A 25,473-nucleotide genomic window follows, 5' to 3' on the forward strand; every position below is an offset into this window, starting at 1 on the left:
TTCTCCTTCTTCTTAGATAAGTCCCTTTAACATGTTATATAATAAGGGCTGAGTGATGATGAACTCCTTTAATTTTACCTTATCTGGGAAGCACTTTATCTGCCCTTCCATTCTAAATGATAGCTTTGCTGTAACCTTGGATGTAGGTCCTTGTCTTTCATGACTTTGAATACTTCTTTCTAGCCCCTTCTTTCCTGCAAGGTTTCTTTTGAGAAATCAGCTCATAGTCTTATGGGCACTCCTTTGTAGGAAACTCTCCTTTTCTCTTGCTGCATTTAAGATCCTATCTTTAATCTTGGGTAAAGTACTTAGGATGTGCCTTGGTGTGTGCTTCCTTGGGTCCAACTTCTTTGGGATTCTCTGTGCTTCTTGGACTTGTATGTCTACTTCCTTGGCCAAATTGGGGAAGTTCTCCTTCATTATTTTTTCAAAGAAGTTTTCAATTTCTTGTTCTTCCTCTTCTCCTTCTGGCATCCCTATGATTCAGATGTTGGAACGTTTAAAGTTGTACCAGAGGCTTCTAAGCCTCTCCTCATTTTTTTGAATTCTTGTTTCTTCATTCTGATCTGGTTGAATGTTTATTTCTTCCTTCTGCTCCAAATTGTTAATTTGAGTCCCAGTTTCCTTCCCTTTACTGTTGGTTGTCTGTGTATTTTTTTTAACTTTGCATAGCCTTCATTTTTTCCTCTGTTTTTGTGCCCATGCTCAATCATTTCTGTGAGCATCCTGATTACCAGTGTTTTGAACTCTGCATCTGATAGGATGGCAGTCTCTTCATCACTTAGTTGTCTTTTTTCTGGAGTTTTGGTCTGGGCCATATTTCTGTATCTTACAGAACATTGTAAGGGACAGAACATTAGGTTATCTCCAGGGTGGGGCAACCCACATTGCTGCTTTGTGGCACTATGTATAATGGAGGTGTCAGAGAGGGAACTATGCAGCTTGCTCAGCTCTTGCCCCACTTTCAGGCACTTCTTCCTCTACCCACAAGTAAATTGAGCCTTCTGGTGCTGACTCCCAGGTGGGTGTGTTTGTGTATGTTCTGGGACCCTGTGGGTCTCTACAATGAACTCTCCTATGAGGTTGGAAGTATCTCCTGCTGCTGCAGCCCCAGCAGGTTTTTACAGCCAGAGGTTTTGAGGCTTTCTTTTCCCACACTTGAACTCTGGGTTGTACGGTCTGTCTCACTCCCCAGTTGTTCCTCCCAAGTTATCCACACGCAAATGTGAGACCACCTGGTCTGCCAGCTACCACCTCACCTGCCCAGTCCTCTAGCTGCTGCCTTTCCATGCATCCTCTCTGCCCTGACTGCCTGCTTCTGCCCCTCCCACCAGTCTGCATGAATGTTTCTTTAAATCTTTGGTTGTCAGACTTCCAAACAGTTCAATTTTCTGGCAGTTCTGGTTGGTTTTGTTTTTAAATTTGTTCTTGTCCTCTTCTGGTTGTGTCAGGAGGCAAAGTGTATCTACCTATGCCTCCACCTTGGCCAGAAGAGTCACTTTCAATTTTTAATATTTAAAAATATGGATTGGATTTTCAGGATATAAAGTATTAAGAGGTAACTAGAATTACTAGGAAATTCTCCAGTTTGGACTCTTTTTTAATTTAGCATAGGCACAGACAACACTTCTTGAAACTATTTAATGTATATTTAATGTTAATTTTATAGTAACCATTTGTTCAATCCCATTGGCCAAAACAAGTTATAGCTCTTCTGGTTGCCGACCAAAGGGTATGTTGATCAGCACCATGGACAGAGGAGCATTGTGTAAAAACATCCTCTTTTTCTGCTAGTATTTCTAATAATAAATAAATATAAATGCCATTTCTATGATAAAATGTTTAATTTTGTTTTTCAATTGCAGTTTACATACAATATTATTTTGTATTAGTTTCAGGGGTATTGCATAGTGGTAGACAATCATATACACTACAAAGTGATCACCCAAATATTTCAATTACCCATCTGGCATCTAGAGGGTGTTATGCTGAGTGAAATAACTCAGAGATAGAAAGACAAATGCCATATGATTTTACTTAGATGTGAAATCAAAAGACTACTCTTAAGGCTGCTTGTAAAACGACAGCTATGATATCAGAGGTCTTACCAAGGAAAGACTGGTTTGAATGTTCTTTTGGGGATCATGAGAAGAGAGCTCCTCTGGGTTTGGGTCAAATCAGAGGATGGGGTCTTAAGAAAATAACCATTCTTCCCGGATGTCTCCATGTGGCATGATCTTCATATATTGACCTATATTGCTTCAATTTTTCTTTTTTTTTTTTCTTTTTTTAAAGATTTATTTATTTTCAGAGAGAAGGGAAGTGAGGGAGAAAGAAAGGGAGAGAAACATCAATGTGCTACAGGTATATTAATTGGTTGCTTCTCATATGCCCCCCAAATGAGGAGCTGGCCCACAAACCGGTCATGTGCCCTGACTGGGAATCGAATCAGCGACCTTTCTGTTCACAGGCCGGCATTCAATCCACCGAGCTGCACCAGCCAGGGCAATTCACTACTTTTTCAACAATATGCTTTTCTGTTCCCAAGGTGCCAACATTTTCATGCTGAAGTAACTGAAAACACCTACCTAGAAAATGTAGAGAAAACTTTCTCTTTGTATCTGTCTAGTACCTATGATCCTTTTTGCCTTTGCAAACTATCTTTCAAACAAATAAGCTGTTTTAAAAAGATACTAAGGATTTTTCTATGCCGGGGGGGTTATGATTATATTGAAGTTATGTTTAAAATGGTAGTCTCTGCCTTTTAGCAATAGATTCTAATAGTTACAAATAAAGTAATTTAATATCTGGGATTTGCTTCAAAATAATCCAGGATCAGGGGTATAGGTAGACATATAGGGAAGGAAGACAAAATTGGCTACAAGTTGCTAATTGTTAAAGCTGGGGGGATGAAAACATAAAAATTAATTCTACTTTTTTATGTTTGAAAATTTCCATTAAATATACATATATGTAAGTGTGCATGCATGCATGTTACTGAGATCTTATAACCCTGCACCTAAGAGATAATGAAGAGCAATCTCTAATACCTCAGCTCTAAGAGCAGCCTAAAGGGGGCTGGGTCCTAACTGTCCTACAAAGATTTGAGATTTTGCCTTGCTCAAGCCCATGGGATGAAATAGGAAGTTCAGATACCTAGGCATATCACTTTCTTCCGGAGCAAGATGTCTTAGGTGAGAAGCTTCTAAGAAATGAAATCTTTCATGTACCTGGCTGACAAAAAGCAGCTTGGGATAGCCTAGAGTTGCAGAAGCTGAGGCTGAGTGTAGGGGGTGCCTCATTTTTAATGATGAATCCAAGGTCAAACCTAAAGTTCTAGGGAAGAACCAAAAGAGAACAAAACAAAAACATTTTTAAATACAAAACGGGCTGGATAAGTAGAGGGAACCAAGATATGATGCCAGGCACATCAGGATGGAAAGGAGCTAAAATATGAAGAGGGTGGAGAGGTCCTAAATGAAGACACACATAAATATTCAGGGAGAGGGGACTGGTAGGAGTTTTTCGTGCAGCAACCATGTCAAAAGCAAATAAGGAGCTGACAGAGCCTGGAGAGTAAAATTCTAAAATGAAAGTGGAAGTGCTATAAAAGCTGTGAAACTGTACATACAGGAAAAACCTCTGTGAGTATATGGACTATAGACGATGAAGTTGAGGGTCAACAATTTGTGAGGCAGTGGTCTAAGCACCTGGCATGCATGGTTTAAAAAAAAAAATCCTTCAAGATTAAACTAACATTCTAGTGGAGGAGATAAATGTATTTGATAATTATTTAAAAGTGCAATAATTTCACCTGTTTCATTTATGCAGAAAGTGTGGCCTCCAATATGCTGCAGTCCCCACCATTCCCTAGTCTTATGTGCTACCTACTTCAGTCAATTTGTTATCTGCCTGAGTCCCTCGTGCTTTTGAGCTTGTGACACCAGGTCTCTAATGTCCCTGGGCTACTTATGACACTTTCCTCTCTTAAAACCACCATATTGCGCAAGGACTATACATGACACCCTATTCTTAGTTAAATCTGAATTCTGAGCTGTCACTTAATTTGAAGTAAACTTGGGCAACGATATATGGCTTCACTGAGACGTCAGTGTCCTTAACTCTTAAGTGAAGGTAATCCTATCTGCTTTATAGGATTTCTATGGGACTAGACTCGACAGAACCATCTCTTACTCCTGCTTTGAATCTCATCCCTAGCATTACTTCCTCAAAGAAAGCTTCCCAGACCTCCTGACTAGGTCAATTCCCTCTAAAACATGTAGGTTCACAGTGTCTTGTTCCACCGTTGCAACTGTACGTTAGTTTGTTCTCTATTTCATTAATGCCTGCCTCTCCCACCACACTGTAAGCTCCGAGGTGGCAGGGATCCTATTTGTACTCACAAACTACCACCATGCCTGGCATAAAACAGGTGCTCAATACACATTATTTTAAAGAAAAAATAAATAAATGAAAGACAAGAAAGCTGAGTAAGACCACCCCTGGCTTCCACGATGTGCTTCCTAGCTTCTCTGACCCTCTCACAGAATGCCTGGTCTGTAAAAGGCACTCTCAGCCTCTAGGCTGCTAGAATGTGCACAACCAGTTTAAACTAAGACTTTGCCACTCTGATTCACACACCTGAAACGAATATATTGAATGTCAACTGCAGTAAAAAAAATTAAAATTTTATGTGAGAAGTCACTAAGCTTTGTTTCCCAATAGGTTCTCTACCCCTAAAACTGGGAGTCCACGCGCCCTGTGGTCAACAGAGAGGGAGGGAGGCAGGGAGGCCTGGGCACTGCATGGTCTGGGGTTCCACGGAAGCTGGTAGACGGAGGCAGCCGGTAGTGGCGCCACCTCCAAAAGGGTGAATAGGGCCTGCGGTGGGGGCGCTCTGGGCAGAGAGCTCCTCCTACGAGTTCAAGCCACACCACTCCCTCAGAGCCCGGGTGGCCAGAACTCCCAAGGCCAAGAAGCGGCCTCACCCTGCTCCTCCGAACGTATGGAGCTACGCACAGGTGGTCCCGCAGAACAAGAGCCGCTTTCCCCGCGAAAAAAGCGGGACCGCCGCAGGCCCTCCCGAGGGCTGCGGCCTGCAGAAGGCCTGCCAGCACATCACGGAGACTGGGAGTAACAACCCTACGCATGTCCCTCCGCCAGCCCTTCTTCCGCTGCGGGAAGGGCTTTGTACCTCCTCCCCAGTGGTGCGCCTCCAACTGGGAGACGTCCCCGGGCCTCCCAGATAACCCAGGGTGAGGGAGGACCCCCAGTGGCCCTTTTCCGTATTGTCCACCAGGTCCCGCTGTGTCCCCGCGCCCTATTCCAGCACCCCTGCTCGTTCCCGAAGCCGCTCGTCGACGATTCCTGCGATACGCGCTCTCGCGAGACTCCAACATCCAGCCTGCTCCCACCTCAGCCCGTTGCCAGCGAGAAAGTGTATCTAGGCCCCGCGGCGCGAGGTTGCGGGAGGCGCATGCGTGGCCGCGGCTCCCAGCGCGCCCCGCGCAGTCCGCGGGAGGAGTGGACGCGGCCGGGTGTGGGGATTCAACATCCGCCCCTTGAGAGGCTTGACTTGGTCCCCGCAGCTGTTCTCCTCTCAGAGGCGGAACCGCTTCGCGGCCTTTCCTGGGCGTGCGGAGGTTTCGTGAGGACGGCCAAGCTGCCTAGGGCCCGGAAACTCGGCGCTGGCCCCAGACACCGCCGACCGGCACCGACCGCCGCAGCGGCCTGGGCGCGCCTCCGTCCCCGAGCCTAGAACCCGGGGCCGGGCGGGGCCCCCACATCCGGCGCCTTCCACAGGGGTCCTCGACTCACCCCTACCCGACCTTGAGTGTCCGACGCAGTCCCTCCGGGCATGGCTTTGTGCCCCCGCCCACCACCCTTCCCTCAGTCCCTTTGATTTTTCTCCCAGCCCTCCAGCCTCGCCACGTCCTCCACGGCGCTAAAAGAAATGCAACCTGAACAGCCACATCGCGGAAACACATCTTATTCGGAGAGAAGGCCCAGTTTGGGGACTTCAGGGTACACATTTACCGTTTCGACTGTCGAGGGTATTTGATTAATTTGGTTAATCAACCTGGAGTACCTGTCCGGCTGACACTGCCGTATTCCCTCCCGACCTCCTCACGTGTCCATGAAGCAGGTTGCTCTAAGAGGTGTGGTTTATTTGAGTCTACTTTGAGCTGGACGTGAGGCTGACCCCTGAGTGGGAGCATGGACTCTCAGACGGACGCTCCCCTGGAGGTTGAGGGGTGCCTGATAATGAAGGTGGAGCAGAACCCCGGGTGGGCATCAGAGCTGGGTCTGGAAGGACCGGGGAGCTCAGAATCTGAGACCTTTCGCAAATACTTTCGGCATTTTTGTTATGAGGATGTGAGCGGACCCCACGAAGCTTTCAGTAAACTCTGGGAACTTTGCTGCCAGTGGCTGAAGCCAGAAATGCGTTCCAAGGAGCAGATCCTTGAGTTGCTGGTCGTTGAGCAGTTTCTCACCATTTTACCGGAGAAGATTCAGGCGTGGGCACGGAACCAGTGTCCGGAAAGTGGCGAGGAGGCCGTGGCCCTGGTGATACATTTGGAGAAAGAGGCTGGAAGACTTAGACAGCAGGTGAGAGGGCATTTTCCAAGTTTGTTTGTTTTTGTTTTTGTTGTTGTTTTTTTTTTTTTTTTTTTTTTTTGAGAAAGGGGTAGGTAAGGCATGTGTACACTGCAGGAAGTGCTCATTATGGAAGGATAGTGGTATGTACTAATGAAAGACCTTTGCTGTGAATCCACTTGCAAGGGGATCAGAATTTCATATAAAGTAGAACAGAAGCTTTGTTTGAAATAGTATCTTGCAAATGAAACTAAACTATTCATCTAAATATTTGTTTCAAGGCTTTGGCATAATGTTTCCCCAAAAATTCTGTGAAAAAATTTATGCTTCACAGAGTTTGACTTTTGCAGCTTGGTCCTAAAGAGGGCTGTGGGGGGAGGAGAGGAGGGAGTAAGGACTTCAGCAGTTATCCCAGGGTCTTCTCTTACCCTTTAATATTCCAATCAGTGTCTTCTGAAGTGACCTCAAGGCCATCATCCCATCACTCTTCTTCAGTTTAACTGCCAGGTGTTCATTTGTCAGTGGCTTTGCATGGTCTTCTAGTTGTTTTTCAACAGCCCTTCCATTAACCTCATGAAATCCTGCAAGATTTGCAGGATTGCATTTGTGTAAAGATCTGACTACTAGCATGTTTCTGTTTTGGTAAAGGACAGACATTAAATGTGGAGATTATGTTCCCCATTAGGGAATTTGTGTTCTGATTCACCTCACACATTGTCATTATGAGAACTCAAATGATATCTTTTCTAAACAAGAAGTCTCTGTATTTCATGCCTGGCAGATTTCCCTCTCTGTATATTAATAAAGAGCACTCACCATTCCCTTGTGTCCATACTTACGGTGCGTACTATTACCCCAATGCCCTTGGAGATTCCATTGAGAATAGACTGAAATCTTTATTCCTTCTCACATTTTTTATTCTTTTTTGATATCTTTCCTGGGGGAGTTTATTATGACTTTGGCTTTATTTCCCAGGTTTGCAGTCCTGTGCACTCAGAGAAGCAAGCCCCACTTGGAGCAGTATGGGATGTGGCAGGCTTTCAACCAGAGACCCAACCCAAAATGATGTCTCGGGAAGAAGCTGGAAACCTACACCCAGGACACCAGGAGGAACTGAACCCAAAGAGAGAACATCGGCCCTTACCTAAGAATGGTAAGAACTCAGACCAGTGCAGACCATGGCAGATTTATTTTTAAACTTCTAATCTGCCTGACTTAAAGAACCCCTCACCAAGAGGCAAGATCTACTACTCATACCCCACTTCCTTATCTCTCCTAAAATTCATGTTATGATAGAATGCACTACAAATATTAATGGTTTCTGAATTTTCTAGTGTGTGTTCCCTGGTCAGGTGAATTAAATGCTCCCAGTTACTTTAGCTGATAAACTCAGTCTAGTAAATTCTTGGTGTTGTTTGATTCTGCCATTTCAGGGTGATAAGGAATTCTTAAAAAAGAAAGGTTTGTTCTGTTGAGGTACTTGGGGTATGGAGGACAGAAAATTTGAAGGATAGATATCTCAAAAAGGTGAAATCTAAAAGAAGACCTGTGATTTCAGCCATGTGTGCCTAAGGGAATAATAAGTTTCCAAGGAAGTGATTCACTTTGCTTCTGTAGAAAACAATGGAGCAAGCATTTGAATTCTTGGTCACAGTAATATTTATTAGGGAAGTTTCTTCTAGATATTCAGTTCTAGAGTAGAAGTTTGACCACAGACTGTGCTATATATATGTTCATTCCATCTTTTGAGGGGTGTGTTATCTGTAGTATCCAGGACCAGTTAACTTCTTTAGCATACTAAAAGGGAATAATTTAGGCTAGAGATTGCAAACTGGTTGCTCACGAGCCAAGTAAGACTTGTTTTGTTTAATCTACAAAGGGTTTTTGGATTAGGGGTTTTGTTTGTTTGTTTTTAGTTCTCAAGTTTTAAGACTTTTGACATTTCACACAGACGTTCAGATTTCTGGCTTCTCTTGAAAAAATTAGAAGCTCAGCTATACCAGGGCCATAGTTTCACAAGAAGGCATCAAGTGGGTACAGCATCAATTGCTGTACCCTTTCAAATGCAACATGTGCTCCCACATGCCTTACCTGGCCCCTTTCATGATGTACTCTGTTTGCCTATGCCCTAAAAGCACTGGCATTTGTGAGTCCTGTTTTAGGTTACCATGGTTTTGAGCATAGTTCTGAACTCATTGAGAAAATGATCAGTTTGTATTTGTTGCTTTTTTTTTAGACACTCATTTCTTAAAAGAAGCAGCATGAATTAAAGGGCCAGAATACTAATTGTTTCTTTCTCTTCAAGCTCAGCTTTCTCCCTGGGTTCCCATCCCTGCTGAAGAATGGAACACCATAGATCAGGGAGTAACAAAAATGAAACTTCCTGTTGGGTCTCAGGTAAATTGTATTGTTCTCCCTGGTCTTCCTTTCTAGGGTATTCAGTCACAATGATTTCCTTCCTGGGCCTTCACAGCCCTCAGATTTTTATACTCCCAGTAAGAGACCTTTTTTCCCTTGTTCCTTTTCCAGAAGAGACTGGACCTTTTCTGAGTAATGGGACACCATGATGGATCATCTCTCTTAGGATTCTTTGTAGTATCTTCTGCTTCATTTGTCACATAATGGATGCGGTCTGTCCAGAAAGTATCCATCCATCTAATGGGGAAAAAAGACATTTATTGAAGAAGATACAAGATACAAAAAACATTGTACATAGGACAATGACACCTCAGTCCCCTTCAAAGTAGGTACCTTGGGACCTCACACAGCTAATCCACTGTCTCTTCCACTGCTCAAAACACTGCAAAATCCTTTGTTTGAATCGATATCATCTGCTCTGTCATATTTTCCTGAATCTCTTCGATAGTCTGAAATCTCTTCCCTTTCAAAGGTGATTCTAGTTTTGGAAAAAGCCAGAAGTCTCAGGGCCTCAAATCTGGGCTGTAGGGGAGCTGAGTCACCTGGGTGATTTGATGTTTCACCAAAAAACTGCATGAGACATGATGCATGAGTGGGTGCATTGTCATGATGAAGCTGCCAATCACCAGTTGCCGACAGCTGCAGCTGTTTTCATTGTATTGCATCTCTCAACCGATGGAAAACATTAAGGTAGCACTCCTTATTCCTTGTTTGGCCTGGAAGTGCATACTCATGATGGACAATAGCTTCCCAATCAGAAAAACACAGTTAACATGGTCATGACCTTGCTGTATGCGACTTTATCACGCCTTCTTCAGGTGTGGAGAACCAGACGACTTCCACTGGGATGACTGGTCCTTTGTTTCTGGACCATAGTCGTAGACCCACAATTCATCACTGATTATGACCTCCTTAAGGAAATCTGGTTCATTAGTAGCGGTTTGAATCAAGTCATTAGCAACTGTAGCGCAATGTTCCTTCTGCTCTGGTAGCAGAAGCCATACATCAGATTTTGCCATGACACACTTCATGCCAAGATCCTGCATCAAAATATCAGACACAGTAGTTTTTTGAATTTCCAGATCAGCTTCTAGTTCTCAAACTGTCAGCCACCAATCTTTGTTGATCATAGCCTGTACACATTCAACATTCTCAGAGGTTCTGCTTGTTGCAGGCATGCCAGGACATGGATCACTTACAGCAGATTCTCAACCACCTTTGAAGCATTTGTGCCACACTTCTACTTGCACTGCACTCATTGCATCATCCCCAAAAGCCTTCTGAACCATCCAGATAGTTTCTGCAGAGGAATGTTCAAGCTTACTGCAGAATCTGATGCAGATTCATTGCTCTACTTGCTCAGTCATTTTGAATGTAATGGCCACACAGTACCCATGCTTACCCAATGGTATTTACCATCCCTGCTGACTAGAACAGTGAAGTCATCATTGCTCACACATGCGCATTCCAGTCCACTCTCCTTGGCTGTCAGGTTAGTTTGATGTCATGCAAACCATTCTCATTATATTAAAAAAAATGGCTGGATTTTTTCTGGACAGACCTTGTCGTACACTTGGTTCCTTGATTTTAATTCTTTAAGGCCCTTCTGTGCTTCATTCAGTATTGTTCATCCTTTGATGACCCACATGGTTATCTTGGTAGTCATTGCTGTTAGTGTTGTTGCAGGGGCCAGTGAAAGATGTCCACATGATGAGAGGTTTTTCCTACAAAAAGACTATGCATCAGATTCCTGCTCACAGAGATGTCTATCAGAGTATTGGAGAAGAGAGTGTTGGGAGCATAGTCTCCCTGGGTAAGGATTCTTTCCCTTTTCAGATAAGAGATTTGGGGATGTCTAACATATTCATTCTGCTGATAATAAAATAGTTGTAGATGGTAACACTTCAAAGGAGTTTAATAGGTTGTCTAATCATTTTTCACTCTAGCTTACCAGACCTCATAATCACTTACCCATGCTCTCTTGCCTCACTCATCCCTTTCTTCTATTTTAAAATTTACATATATATTCTTATAATTTAGTGATTAAAACATTGGAGAAGTATTATATATAGCTATCATTCATATTACTTAAATATAAACTTACACACATTGACAGGTTGTTTTTGTTTAACTATAGTAAACACAACAATTTTCACAGAGCCTGACACATGGGTGGGTGCCCAGCAAATATTTGTTGGGTGAATGGAAATCTTATCAATGGAAGAAAAAAAATTTCATACAATAACCTCAATAGCATCTTGTGAATTACTTAAAATAGCACAAATTTACAGGCACACATCACCACTGAACATGAACAGCAAACTTCTGCTTCAGCAGTAGGGCTAAATGTGATTCATTCATATGTAAGCCACAAGTCAAAGAGTACTTATAAATAAAATTATAGGCCTAAAATGTGCACTAATATACACAAGAGATACTTTGTGCTGTCTAATAGGGTAGCCACTAGTCACACATGGCTGTTTCATTTATAAAATTAAATAAAGTTAAAAATCCAGTTCCTCAGTCATGGTGTCCACATTTCAGGAATTCAGTAGCTGTATTGGACAGTACAGTTATAGAACATTCCCATCATCCTAGAAAGTTCTGTTGGACAACACTACATATAGACACTAAAGTATAGAGATTATAAAATGGGCAGTGTCAAACAATGAATAAAATACATCAACAATTGTTTATATATTGATAGAAAGCAGTTTTTTTAAATGACCAACTTAGGACCAACTGATGACATATCAGTAACAAAGCACTGTTCCCAAAACAGCAGGTATCCCAGCTAGTTGTGTGCATTTAGGCATTTACCTAGTTGTGTACACAATGGATGTTTCCTAGTGTTGTCTTGGATCACACAGCATCCAGATCTAGTAAATGCTGCATGAGTGGGATAGGAACCATAAAGTAAAGTAAATACATACTTTAATACTCTATAACTTGATATACTTTAAGAATACGTACTTTAATATTCTATACTTATATGTGAAGGCACCTTCACATATAATTATAGAGTATTAAAAGCCCAGGCCCAGAGACTTGCCCCAATTTTGTATCACCAATTGTAAACTAATAGTTCATGGACTGAATCTAGCCTGTACATGTATTTTGGCCTTGCACCGTTTTAATTTAAATTTAGATTGTAAGTCTGGATTTCCAGTATCTCTTAAAAAATTCAATGCAAGGCACCATGGACCCACAGTGGCTCCCAAAGAATAAGGGAGCTTGTGCTGAACTGCCACTGTTCTGACTCCTGCCATCTCATGTAGTTATATTGCCAGCCTTGTCCTTATAGATACTGAGCTTTCATTTTCCCTACACCTACTTCTCCCCTGTAAAAATAAAGAGCAAACCTCCAATCCCAGTGTTCTTTCTGAAGGTGTTTGAGTTGATGCTGTTTATCTAGGAAAATACCCTGAAGCTTCTTTGTGTGTTAACTAGAAAACTAAATTTTATTACAAACTTACTGAGCATTTGGACACTTTACAGATGATCGTTTATTTAATGTTCCTAGCACCACTTTCCTAGCACCAGGGAGTAAATGATATTATTCCCTAGGAAATTGAGGCTGAGAGAGATTAAGAAACTTCTCTGGTCATAAAGTGATGTGGTAGAGCCAGCATACACATTTAAGACAGATTTCTTTCTATGGTATTATAAGGTAACATACTCTTAAGTTTGCTTCCCTATTCTTACATTGCTCTCCTATTTAGCTTGCCAGATGTGTCCAGAAATTCTTGACTTCCCATCTCTCATAGTTCAGTATATGTGTGTGTGTGTTGTTGGGGTGAGGAGATATGGCAAACAGATATAAGCACACTTCATTGTAAAAGAAACAAACACTGGTTAGGAGCATACTTTGAACTTAATTCAGTATTAAGTACTGTGAGGGAATCAAAGGTAATACAATATGTTGTTTACCCTTAAAGGTATTCCTTTAAGAACCAGCTGGGGAAATAAATGGTATGTACATGGGAAATAAAATGAGAGTGTAAATTAGTAGATGATTGTGCCAGAAAACTCATGTGTAATAATAACTACAGTGTGCACTCTCATGGTTGAGAAGGGCCTTAGAAAAATGGTGATTGGACAAGACTTTTGAAGGATAGGTGTGAACAATGGTCCAGGAGAGCACACTGCCAAGAGAAGGTTGGGGCATGCAGTAATGAATGACCTCTATGTCTAGTATAAAGTGTATTTCTCTTATTATAGGAAGTGCAGTATCTACTTCTAACAAGGTAGCTCAGGTGGAGCAAAGAAAGGAGCCATGGACTGTAGGTCTACATTCCTCTAATAAAAGGAGTATTCTACGAAGCAGCTACATCAAGGAAAAGTCAGTTCATACTATTCAGATTCCTGCAAGGAGTGCAGGAAAGATGTGGAGAGAGCAACAACAGTGGGGCTTAGAAGATGAAAAGATAGCAGGTGTGCATTGGAGCTATGAGGAAACAAAGACTTTTCTTGCAATTCTCAAAGAGTCCCGATTTTATGAAACACTTCAGGCTTGTCCCAGAAACAGCCAAGTGTATGGTGCTGTAGCTGAATGGCTGCGAGAGTGTGGCTTCCTCCGAACCCCAGAACAATGTCGGACTAAGTTCAAAAGTCTCCAGAAGAGCTACCGAAAAGTGAGAAATGGCCACGTGCTTGAGCCCTGTGCCTTCTTTGAGGATATGGACGCATTGTTGAACCCTGCAGCCCATGCATCATCTACTGACAAGCCAAAGGAGACTGTGTCTCTCCCTAGACTAAAAGGAATTGGTATCAGTGCTAAAGAACAGATCAGTTTGATAGAGGAAGAAGCCACAGAAGAATCTGATGGTGAGGAAATGGGCATCCAGTTTACCCAGAAGGCTGAGATTCGTGGTAACCCCGTCATGTTTCAGAACCTGAGTGGTAAGAATTGTGCTCTTCGTTTGGTTTGGAAATGGATGATACAGTGTCTTGTGGAAAAAGGAGTAATCCTGAGGAGTGATTGGAGGCAACTCCAATCACTGTGACTGGTCACACAGCTAGAAGTATTCAGAGGTCTGTTGCTGCCCCCAGAGCAATCTGAGTACAGCACTGAGTGGCCATGGAGGGTTCTTTTTGAGGTTAGAGCACAGCATGAATTTTGAGTACTTAGGGCCTGTGGAAAGAAGAGAAATGGAGTTAGAGGTCTCTAAGGACCTAATATAATGTGAGATACTATGGAGTATAAAGCAGTCAAGTGTATTAGATTGTAGTAAGTCAAAGATACATTATTATACTATCTAGAATAACTAGTGAAAGACGGTATAACAAAAAAAAAAGTAAAAAAATTCTAAAAGAAGATGAGAAAGGAGAGAAAAAGGTAGCTATAAATCCAAATATATCTTTAATTACAAACTTAAAAGACTGTCATACACTTAAAAAATAACTATATGATGCCTACAAGGATATATCTTAAATATAATAACACAGAGACATTGAAATTTAAAGGATAGAAGAAAACATACCATATACCATATAAAAGAAAACTGGTGGTGTAATTTGGAGGCTGGAACATGCAGGACTAAAATGCCTGTTAATAACTGTGTGACAGTAGACACATCATGTAAGTACTGTGAGCTTCAGTTTTCTTATCTGTAAAGTATGACTGAGAATGCCAGAGTAATCAAATGAGATGATGGACATGAAGGCATTCTACAAATGTTAAAATGCAATAAAACATTGCCTGGTATCACTGTTATTAGTAATAGGTCTCTATTCCATCTTATAAAAGGGTAAGTTTTTAGATAGAACAGAAAAATAAACCAGGCAGGAGAGCTGGATGTGTACATATGGCTGTACCTGTTCAAAAGAATTAGATCTCAGAAAAAAAGATGGGAAGATGCGTTATACATGCACAGGTATTCACCAGTCTGGAAATCCATAGACATGAGGGTGGGACTCATGGAATGGTCTCATATATGAAAATCCAATGATGGAAGTGGAAGAGACCACCAGTAAAATGAGGATAGAAATGACTTCTTCCTACTTATAAGACATAAAAAGCAGAGTTTAACTATATTCCCACATATCCTAAAAAGTTTTATTCTGCTGTAAAAGCAGAACACCTGTTTGTCCTACAGAACATTTCATCTCTCAAAATAGAAGAGAGGACTCACTAATGTCAAGAACTACTCTGAACATAGCTCTGTTCTCAAGGAAGAGTGGTTTAAAAAGTGATAGGAATTTTGGGGAAAAATATCCTACTGGGTGTCCCAGTCCATTATTCTTAACTGGACTTAACTAATCACCAGAGCAATGTCAGATTGGGGGACTGCATTTTCATTCTACCAAGTAAACAGATTAGTTTATTGATTTTAGTTAAAAATCCTATTGGAATTTTTTATTTTATAGATTAATCTGAGAATTGATATTTTTATAACTTGAGTCTTCCTAGCCAGAAACATAATATCTCTTCATTTCTTAATAAAACATCATAGATTTCTTTATACAGACCTCATTTTTGGCAAAGCTTATACCAAGTATATCATAGTTCTTGTTGCTACTGTGAATGGGTTTTGCTTTCTTTTATTTCCTATACGTTGTACTATTGTATAGCAGCGACAGACTCCTTTTCTTGTAACTTAGAACTTTATCCTTGAATGGCAGGTGTACACTGGGGCTATGAGGAGACCAAGACTTTTCTTGACATCCTCCACGAGACTCGGTTTTATGAAGCACTTCAGTCTTGTCATAGGAAAAGCAAATTGTACGGGGCTGTGGCTGAACAACTGCGGGAATGTGGGTTCCTCCGGACACCAGAACAATGCAGGACCAAGTTCAAAAGCCTTCAGAAAAGCTACCGCAAAGTGAAAAATGGTCATGTGTTAGAGTCCTGTGCTTTCTACAAGGAAATGGATGCCCTAATAAACTCTCAGGCATCCATCCCCTCTACCAACACCCCAGAAGAAGTCCTACCACTCTCAAGGCAAGAAAGAGAGGATATTGATATTGAACCCCAGGAAAATACAGGCTGGGAACCTGAAGAACCCTCACAAGAGGCAATAGTAGAGGATTCTGGCAGTGAGAGAATGAGTGAGGAGGAAGTTGTACAAGAGTCAGAATTCCAGGGACCTCCAGGTCTACTGCAAAGCCCAAGTGGTAAGGATCATCAAGGGGATGTGGTCTAAAAGAGAGTAAATGTGATTTACTGAAAAAAATTAGTAGATCTGGCATGTCATTCGGGTGTATTTATTCATTAAGTGAATATTTGAGTGTCCTGTGTTGTTGAAGGACAGGGGATATAGCAATAAACAGAACAGTCTCTTTGCTTATGGTGCTTCTTTCAAGGAAGTAGCTTATGTTCTAGTGATTTGTTCTTTGGGATCACAGTCTCAGTTTTTTCATATGTGTCAAGCAGTGTTTTATATCTCCTGCAAATACTCCGGGGAAGAAATTTTGAAATCATACATAAGGAAAAGCTCAGCTGAAGGAGGTGTGTCAGTAAGCCCAAAACAGAAATGTCAACCAGATATGTGATGTGCATAAGAAAGAAAGAAAAAAAAAAAGCACCGGCAGAAATCAAATGAGAGAGATAGGCTTTATCCTGGTTTTCAGCTCATCCTGTGTAATTCCCACTGACTGCTGGAAACCTTTGTGGACGTCTCATCAGATTTAAAATTTTCAAAACTAAAATCACTGTCTTCCTTCCCACACCATGGCTCTTTCCTGTGTCCTCCCATAGGCCATCCAGACTAAAAACTAGATATTTTTGATGCCGTGTCATTATTTGCACCCAGGCAGTAACACTTTTTCCCCCAATTATTGTAAAACTTTTATCTGTCCTCTATCCTGTCCCATACCCTAGTTCAGTCTTTGTGTCAGTTGCCTAGACTGTTGTAAAGGTCTCCAAACCAGTTTTCTATATCAGTCTTTATTGACATCCCGCAGCCTTCCTTAATCTGAGCTGTTATCATTCTGTCCTTACCCATTATTATTTCCCTTCCAAAACTCTATGCTCATTCAAAATAAACATTAGAGAAGGAGGAAATTCCTCCGCATGCTCTTTGGTAGTATTTATGTGGGAAATTGTAGTATGAAGGCAGAAATTGTAAGTTATACATAACCCTAGTTTTGGGGGGTTTTTTAAATTTTATTTTTAAATCATGTTTATTCTACTACAGTTGTCTCAATTTTCCCCCTTTGCCCTCCTCCACACATCCCACCCTGCCCAGACTCCCACAGTCAATTCTGACACTGTTGTCCATGTCCATGGGTCAATCATACATGTTCTTTGTTTAGTCCCTTTTCCTTCTTTCCACCATTGTCCTCCTTCCCTATCCCCTCTGGTCACTTCAGTCTACTCCATGTTTCCATGCCTGGGGTTTATTTTGTTCATTAGTTTATTTTGTTGAATAGATTCCACTTAGAGGTGAGATCATATGGTATTTGTCTTTCACCAACTGGCTTATTTCACTTAGCATAATATTCTCCAGTTCTCTCCATGTTGTCACAAAAGGTAGAAGTTCCTTCTTTCTTTCTTTTTTAAATGCACATTGATTTTATTTATTTTTTAAATGTCAAAATCCATTATAAAATATTAAAAAATTTAAATTCATCGTAAAGTCTCAGCAATTAAAACAACATGACATCAGCACAGAAATAATTATGTAGATCAATGAAATAAAATGAGCATTCTAGGAAAAAATGTATATGTCTAACAATGTAATATATGATTAAATTGATATTTCAAATCAATGGGTAAAATAAGGCTTATTCAACAAATAATATGCATGTATCACTATTACTTGAAATAAAACAAATATAGAGCCCTCTTTCCCACATTATACAACAAATATTCAGGTGAGTTAAAAATCAGTATGTAAAATCTAAGGAGTTTTAGGAGAAAATGCAAAATAATATGTTTCTTACCCTGAAGTAAAATAGTCAAACCCAGAAGCTGTAAAGTAAAATATTGACAATATGACTATATTAAACATTTAAGACTATACAGTAATATACATATTAAAAAAGATAAAGGACATGTAATAGAATAGGAAAGTATTTGCAACACATCTAAAAAAAGGTTTGTTTTTTAAGGGAAAAAATTCTACAAACATTTAATAAAAAAATGAATAAAGAATACCAAAAAGTCATTTAAAGCTTTTCAAAAATAATAGAAATAGGCAAGAAATATACAGAAACAGGTATAGTTTCAACAAATAATAAAGTAACAAAATAACACATCAATGTCACAATCAGATTAATAAGTATTAAAAATACTGGTAATATCAAGTATTGGTAACTAAAAAGAACTGGGTATTCATAGACTGTTTTTCTTTATCTTCTTAAAGCAGTCCCTTTAGCATATCTTGCAATGCTGGTTTGGTGGAGGTGTATTCTTTTAGCCTTCTTTTGTTGGGAAAGGTCCTTATTTTCACTTCCATTTTAATTGAGAGCCTTGGTTGCAGGCCTTTGCTTTTCATGACTTGGAATATTTCTTGCCATTCCCTTCTGGCTTTTAGTGTTTCTTTTGAGAAGTCAGCTGCTAGTCGTATTGGGGCTCCCTTATATGTTACTACCTTTTTCTCCCTTCCTTTAGGATTCTCTGTTTGTCTTTGATATTTACCATTTTAATGATGATGTGTCTTGGAGTGTGCCTCATTGGGTTCCTCTTGAGTGGGACCCTCTGTGCTTCCTGGACTTGTGTGACTTTTTCTCTCCTTCAGTTAGGGAAGTTTTCCATCATCACTTTTTCAAACAGTTTTCCATTCCTCCTTGCTCTTCCTCTTCTCCTTTTGGTATCCCTATTATATGGATATTATTACATTTCAGGTTGTCCTGCATTTCCCTCAGTGCCTCTTCATTCTTTTGAGTCTTGTTTCATTTTCTTGCTCTTTCTGGGAGCTATTTTCTACCTTATCCTCCAGCTCACTGATTTGATCCTCTGCTTCATCCAGGCTGCTTTTGATTCCTTCTACTGTGTTCTTCAATTCAGAAATTGTATTCTTCATTTCCTCTTGCCTCTTATTGATAGTTTCTATGTCCCTTTTCATACTGATATAGTTTACAGTAAGTTCCTCATAGTTTCCCTGTAGTTTTTGGTAATTCTCTCTGAGCTCACTGAGCTCATTGAGCTTCCTTAGAACTATTGTTTTGAACTCAGTATCTGATAGTTTACTTGCCTCTATTTCATTTAGTTGTCTTTCTGGGGATTCCTCCTTTCCCTTCAAGTGGGGTGTATTTCTTTGTCTTCCCATTATTCGTGAGACTTTTTTTTTTTTTCGCTTCTGCTTCTTAAGTTGATCATTCTTGATTTCCTGACTTTGTGATGTGAACCTCTGTGGTAGGAGACCGCTGTTTTTTCTTTCTGGATCTGCCTCTGCTGATGTCAGATGTTGACCCTGTCTGACCTTAGGCAGTCTGTTCAAGACTTCCAGGAATCTACTGTTTGTGGCTTTCTCCTTCAGCTGTTAATCTAGTCAATCTGCACTCTGCAGTCTGGCTTAGAGACATCACAGGGTGGGACAGAGTCCCTCCTGGAGGCTGGTTTATTGGGTTCTCTCCTGTTACTGCCACTCAGGGGAGTGGTCTGCCTGAGCCAGATGGCTCCTGCCGTCTGGGGGGTGAGTCAGCACTGGAATCCTGCTGGCTACTCTCTCTGTTCTCTCCTCAAAGCTTCCATCTCCAGTCTCTCCTCAGGTGTCTCTAGCCCACTCTGCCCCCTCCTTTATGGAAGACCAGGGTCAGTGACTGCAAATGGAAATTTTTGCATGGGCCATTTAAACGGCTCTTTGCATCTCCAGCTGCCTGTCTCTGGCAGACAGAAACCCTACTGCTTTTCGCAACTGGCTGTTATCCGTGTACTTTTTGGGCTCTGGTGCTGTAGGCTGGAGATGCCCGCTAATGTTTTAGACCCCATTCTTGTCAGGGGGATCCAACTAGCCATTTCAATATCCTTCTGGTGCTTCCGCCCATGGGCACCCCGCCCACCTTCTCAAGTCTCTACCACACTCCTTACCAGTTAGGTTCTGCTAAAGCTGATTCTTCCGTCTGTCCGAGGTTATAAGGTTCCTCTCTTGCTATTGTTCAGTTGTTTGTTACAGGTGATTTCTCCACCATTTAGTTGTAATTCCAGGTTGGTCCTGGGAGGAGGTCCGTGTGACTTCCACTCACTCCTCTGCCATCCTGATTCTCCCATAACCCTAGTTTTGATAACTCAAAACAAAGTCCTGTGATATCATCTCATGTTAATCTTGTTTTTTAAGTTGAACTCCAGATCTGTCATCAAATCATCTGGCTCTGTCTGAGCCAACTACTAGGCTGCGACTTCCTCCAGACCCCAAAACAATGTTAGACCCGATCAGAACACTTAAAAGAACTGCAAAGTGAAAAGTGACATTGTCAGGGCTTCTTACTTAAGTTAATGGATTAATTGATGGCTTCCCCCTCCCCACAGTCCATGCCACAGCTGCCCTACTTGAGATAGAGGGATAACAGCAGTTTCAACAAAATTATGTGGAAGGAAAGTAATGTTGAAACTGGTAAGTAGAAATGAGGCAGTATAACAAAATGCTTACAAACAAGGGTTTCATAATCAGCCAAGCCTGGATTTAGCCTAAATTACAAAGCTTGTGAAATATTTATGGATGAAACACTACAATGCCTCGAATTTGCTTCCAAATAATCTGGGTAGAGTAAACAGGGAGTGTGTGGGAATAGAGATGAAGCAAGATTGTCAATGAGAGACTATTGTTAAAGCTGGTGACTGGTTCATGGAAGTTCATCGTACATACAATTATCTACCTTTCTGTATGTTTGAATTTTTCATAGTAAAAAGCTAATACAAAACCACATAAATGAGTGACTGGGACAGAGTCAGAACCAGAACTGATTCCAAAGATTGTATCTCTTCAACATTTTATGCTCTCTACCCAGAGAACTTTTTGGAAAAGCTGGGGTCCAAGATGTACCTCATAGTGAACACAAGCTGTAGGTGAAAGAGTGAGGAAAAGATCTTTCTACTTTGAGGAACAGTGAGAACTAAGGTTGAATTAATGTGGTCTGTGTGTGAGACAGCAAGAAAAACAAAATAACAGGAACATTCGAGAAGAAGTACTCTTTGGTAGGATATAACTAGATATTGATGAACTTTAAACTTCATTGGGGAATTTGGGCTTGATCACTGGAACCTCCTGTACACATTAGTGTATTTTAGTATAGAAGTGAAATGTTGAAAGCAGGACGAATTAGAGTGGATCTTTAGGGAGATAAACCAAGTTAATCAGGATATGGATGAGGAATAATGGCTTGGGTTACAATTCAATTCAGAAGACATTTACTGAGACATTTGAACTAGGTGTTAATATTGGCTGTCCTTGGAACCGAATGAAAAGAAGGTATAATGAATCGGGGGAGAGTAAAGTGTACAGGGATCTAAAATCTGTTAGACGAAGCCATGAAGGCCATGTTTATGTTAATATGGGCACACTATGAAATTTTTATTGTCTCTTTTTCAGATTTTGAAATTAGAGCCAGTATCAAGGAGGATGCAATGCAGATAATATTTAAGGATACAGAGCAGCACAGGCCATTAATAGAAAAGTCCAAAAGGGTTGTTTCCCAGAATACTAATTCAGGTAAATATCATGAAAAGGAATGCATCTCAGGAAGACAATGGGAAAACCGTCAAGGAATCAGACAGGGAAAGCCGATGTCTCAGCCTAGAGATTTAGGGAAAGCTGTAGTGCATCAGAGGCCTTTCATGGGAAAGAGGCCCTACAGACTTCTCAAGTATGGAGAAAGCTTTGGAAGGAGTACTCGTCTTCTGTGCCGGATAACCCACCAGAAGGAAAACCCTTATAAGTGTAGTGTCTGTGGGAAGTGCTTTGGTAGAAGCAGAAGCCTAATCAGACACCAAAGAATCCACACGGGAGAAAAACCTTTTCAATGTTTTGACTGTGGGAAAAGCTTTAATGATTCCTCAAACTTTGGTGCTCACCAGAGAATCCACACGGGGGAGAAGCCCTACAGCTGTGGAGAGTGTGGAAAGTGCTTTAGTCAGAGCTCAAGTCTCATCATACATCAGAGAACCCACACAGGTGAGAAACCCTATCAGTGTGGAGAATGTGGGAAAAGCTTCACCAACAGTTCTCATTTCAGTGCCCACCGCAGGGTCCACACTGGTGAGAATCTCTATAAATGCATGGATTGTGAAAAGAGTTTCCATAACTGTACACGATTTCGAGAACATCGGAGAGTGCACACTGGAGAAAAGGTCTATGGGTATGCCCACTCTGGTAAACATTTCAGTAAGAGTTCTGTTCTGACCAAACATCGGGAGGTCCATGTGAAAGAAAAGCTGCCACATCCTCCATCCATGTATTCCCCAGAGAACCCACATAAGGGGAGGACTGATGACTTCAGGAAGACTTTTTGATGATGATCTCTTCCTCATGCCCCTTTAGCAACCCTACCCTGATCTCACTCATGGGATCTTTTCTTAGCTATAAAGTATAATTTCCAAGATAAGCTTAAAAATATAAATAAGTTAAAGACTTGGATCCTGTTCTCATCTCTGCCTCTAACTTGACCAGACCATTCCTCTCCTTTTATGTGTCTCAGCTTCTCCTTTAAATAAAGTGGAGAACATAAATTGTCTGAGTTAAAAATGGAGCTCTCTTCAGTATGTCAAGTCTATTGCTATGGGATTGCTATGTCCAGCAACATTTAAGATCCTCCTGTGTAGGTGAGAGTTGTTTTCAAGGAAGTGAAAAATGCTGAAAGGTTTTTTTGTTATCTGCCATATGAGATCCTGGATGCAGCTAAACCACAGAGTTTCATGTTTGGGTAGGACTTTCAGGAGTCTGGTCAGAACTATATCAAGTCCATTTTCATTTTGAAGATATCACAAAGGAGACTGAAGATTTTGTAGCTTCCATCAGAAGTCTGTTGCAGTGTATCTTTTTTTGTATCAAGAAGTTGATCCAAATAGCTAGGGTAGAATACCTGTGTTGTCCCTGAAGCCATGTTAGCAATGCCTTGACCTCCATTGAGAAGAGAAGCAATTGATTACCCATAGTCCTCTGTATACCAACCTTTTATTTCCCTGAAGACTGAATCCCATTGGTCGCTGGTTTCCAGCCTATAAGAATCTAGTTCCTGTTATTATTTCCCATATGTCCTATACTTGCCTCTTTATGTTTTGGGTGCTCTTCTCTGTCTCTTCTGAGCTCTCACACCCTCTGATTGACTAGGCTGCATGCTCATGGTGTGTCTTATTAATATAAAGTAGGATTTCAGACACATTCTAGTTCTCCCCTGTAACTTCTCCAGTTCTTATCTAAAACATGATTTATGTTGGTGTATTTATGCCTCCCAACCTCACACTTCAATATTATATAATCATAGCTTTCTAAAACTTAAAAGGGATAGAAAGAAGTAGAGACCTGAAATATTAAATATTCCTAAGACCAGTTGGACTCCTTAAGCCTGCTTTAGGTCAGAAGCCACCTTAGTCCAGACCAAAACCTCTAGGGTTGTTTGTCAAATATTCTCTTTCCTGAGTTCTGTATCCTATTCATAGGATCATGACCTGCACTGTAGAGCCCTGAGTAATTTGTACAATTCTATAGCTTATTGAGAGAAGGCAGAAATATTTACAGAAACTTCCAGTCCAGAACATGTTAGTGTTTTCTTCATTTACCTGTTTGTCTGAAAAATCTTTTGATGACCCCCAACATTAGCCCAATAAGTAGTGAAGGAAAGGTTCAGATGGATGGATAATTCATTCATTTCCAGAAGTTACAGATGAAACCCAGGAATTTGGTCATTTAAAACTGGTTGCTTTAGGGAGGGGGAAGTCATAATTTGGCGGAAAGATAACCAGAGTTGAGTAAATTGTTCTTTTGATCGTATCTCCTTTATTTTATCATATCCTCTGTTATTGAACATATCTGGAGATAATATTTTTCCTTTGACTATGTTTTAATCTGTTGAAACTTTTTCAGCAGAGTACCAAGAAGGATAGGCAGTTACAGTGCCAGCATAGGGTATAGCCTTCCGGAAGGCAGGTGACTCAGGTAAACATTGATAATGTTCTGATTTATACTTGTTGAAAATGTTATGCTTGTTCACATCTGAATAGATTCATTTCCCCTGTGTTGTTTGAATCACAGACTTTTAATGGTAAGTGCAGCTTCATGTTGATAGTGTACCTAACACAGTAAGATGTGTTAGTGTCAGTAGCTGTGTTCTTATATTGTGTAGATGTTCTAGAATTCCAGCTCTAGAGAAAGTAAACATTAATAGAAGTAACCACTTAGTAATACACAGGATTAACAATTATATAAACCGACACATGATTCGGGAAAGGTATTTATTCATAAATATTTATTAAGCACCATTATGTGTTAAGGCCATGTTCTAGGCACAGTGAGGGATACAAAAGTGAAAATGGAGGCATGGTACCTGTACTCAAGGAACTTGAAATATCATAGAGGAGTTATTATAGCAAAAGGTAATGCAAATTAATGCATGTAAGTTACAAAAGTCAATGACCCAATCATGAGAAAAGCACCTTCACTTGCAAAAGAGTTTGTCTAACTTGCCTAAAATTCTTTAGTTCTGTCTTTCAGACTTCCCTAGTGGCAGGGAAGGTTTAGGCCCAATCCATCTCCAATGGGACAAACTGATTCTGGTTTAGTCTCCTATGTCTGGAGTCAAGCTAAGGTGGAATTTGGGTTCTGCTACCAATATTCTTAATTGTAAATGGGCTGCTGAGACATATATTAAATTAACTCACTGAAGTTTGTCTCTGTTCTTTCTGAAGAGACAGAAGGTTCTGCCCACATTAGACAAGACTCCTTGCATTTTATCCTTTTTCAGCTGGAGCATGAAAGTTCAAACGAATTATGTGTCTTTTATATCGCATAGCACTGCCTTTATGACAATCCATAGGAAAAGGCTTTTTTTTAGATCTCAGTACCAGGGGAAGCAGCTCTGATCCTAAGCAAAAAGAAAAAAGAAAAGAAAAAATATCTTTAAAAACACTGTGATTTTTATAACTTGCTGTTTTTTCTCTTTTTGTTCTGGCTGCTGCAAAGCTCAACAAAATTTACAACCTACCTTAACCAACTAACTAAAACCTATACTTATTTAATCCTGTCTTATTTCTTTGAAAGTTGTCCCAAATCCTATTATTTTAATGGTACTAATAAATAGACATTTTATCTTCTGACACTGTACCCAAGGCACTTTGGAAACTGGCTTGTATTCCCTGCCCAAACTTGCTTGTTCTCACAAATGCCTCCAGTTCTTACTGGTAACTTTATTACACATATAACCTAATTTATTTATCTAGAAGGAAATCTTACTTCTTTAAATAAGGAAACTTCACACATATACTAACACAGCTCAGGGCCACCTGCCGTGGTGAAGTGAGTATTGGAGCAGAAGCCAAAAAAGACAAGTTTTAGTCTTGTTAGTGCCACTTATACTGACTTG

At 40.7% G+C, this 25,473-nt stretch overlaps 1 protein-coding gene across 1 annotated transcript; it reads left to right on the forward strand.

Moving 5' to 3' along the window:
* The first annotated feature begins 5,516 nt into the window (after positions 1–5,516).
* ZKSCAN2 (zinc finger with KRAB and SCAN domains 2) lies at positions 5,517–25,018 on the forward strand. The gene is made up of 7 exons (XM_054580878.1): positions 5,517–6,609; positions 7,573–7,750; positions 8,903–8,994; positions 10,702–10,828; positions 13,237–13,917; positions 15,640–16,131; positions 21,489–25,018. Exons 1-7 carry the CDS (start codon positions 6,217–6,219, stop codon positions 22,406–22,408), a joined length of 2,883 nt encoding a protein of 960 aa, XP_054436853.1. The 5' UTR covers positions 5,517–6,216; the 3' UTR covers positions 22,409–25,018.
* The last annotated feature ends 455 nt before the right edge of the window (positions 25,019–25,473 follow it).

Source organism: Pteronotus mesoamericanus, unplaced genomic scaffold (genome assembly GCF_021234165.1).
Source record: "Pteronotus mesoamericanus isolate MK-2021 breed Mesoamerican mustached bat unplaced genomic scaffold, CSHL_Meso_final contig_64, whole genome shotgun sequence".
Classification (NCBI taxonomy): domain Eukaryota; kingdom Metazoa; phylum Chordata; class Mammalia; order Chiroptera; family Mormoopidae; genus Pteronotus; species Pteronotus mesoamericanus.

Excerpts from the sequence above, each read along its gene's own strand:
- ZKSCAN2 (XM_054580878.1), top strand. The coding sequence starts at position 6,217 with ATGGACTCTCAGACGGACGCTCCCCTGGAGGTTGAGGGGTGCCTGATA. Across the intron at positions 6,610-7,572 it reads CTGGAAGACTTAGACAGCAG|GTTTGCAGTCCTGTGCACTC; the intron begins GTGAGAGGGCAT and ends TTTATTTCCCAG. Across the intron at positions 8,995-10,701 it reads AACTTCCTGTTGGGTCTCAG|GGGCCAGTGAAAGATGTCCA; the intron begins GTAAATTGTATT and ends GTGTTGTTGCAG.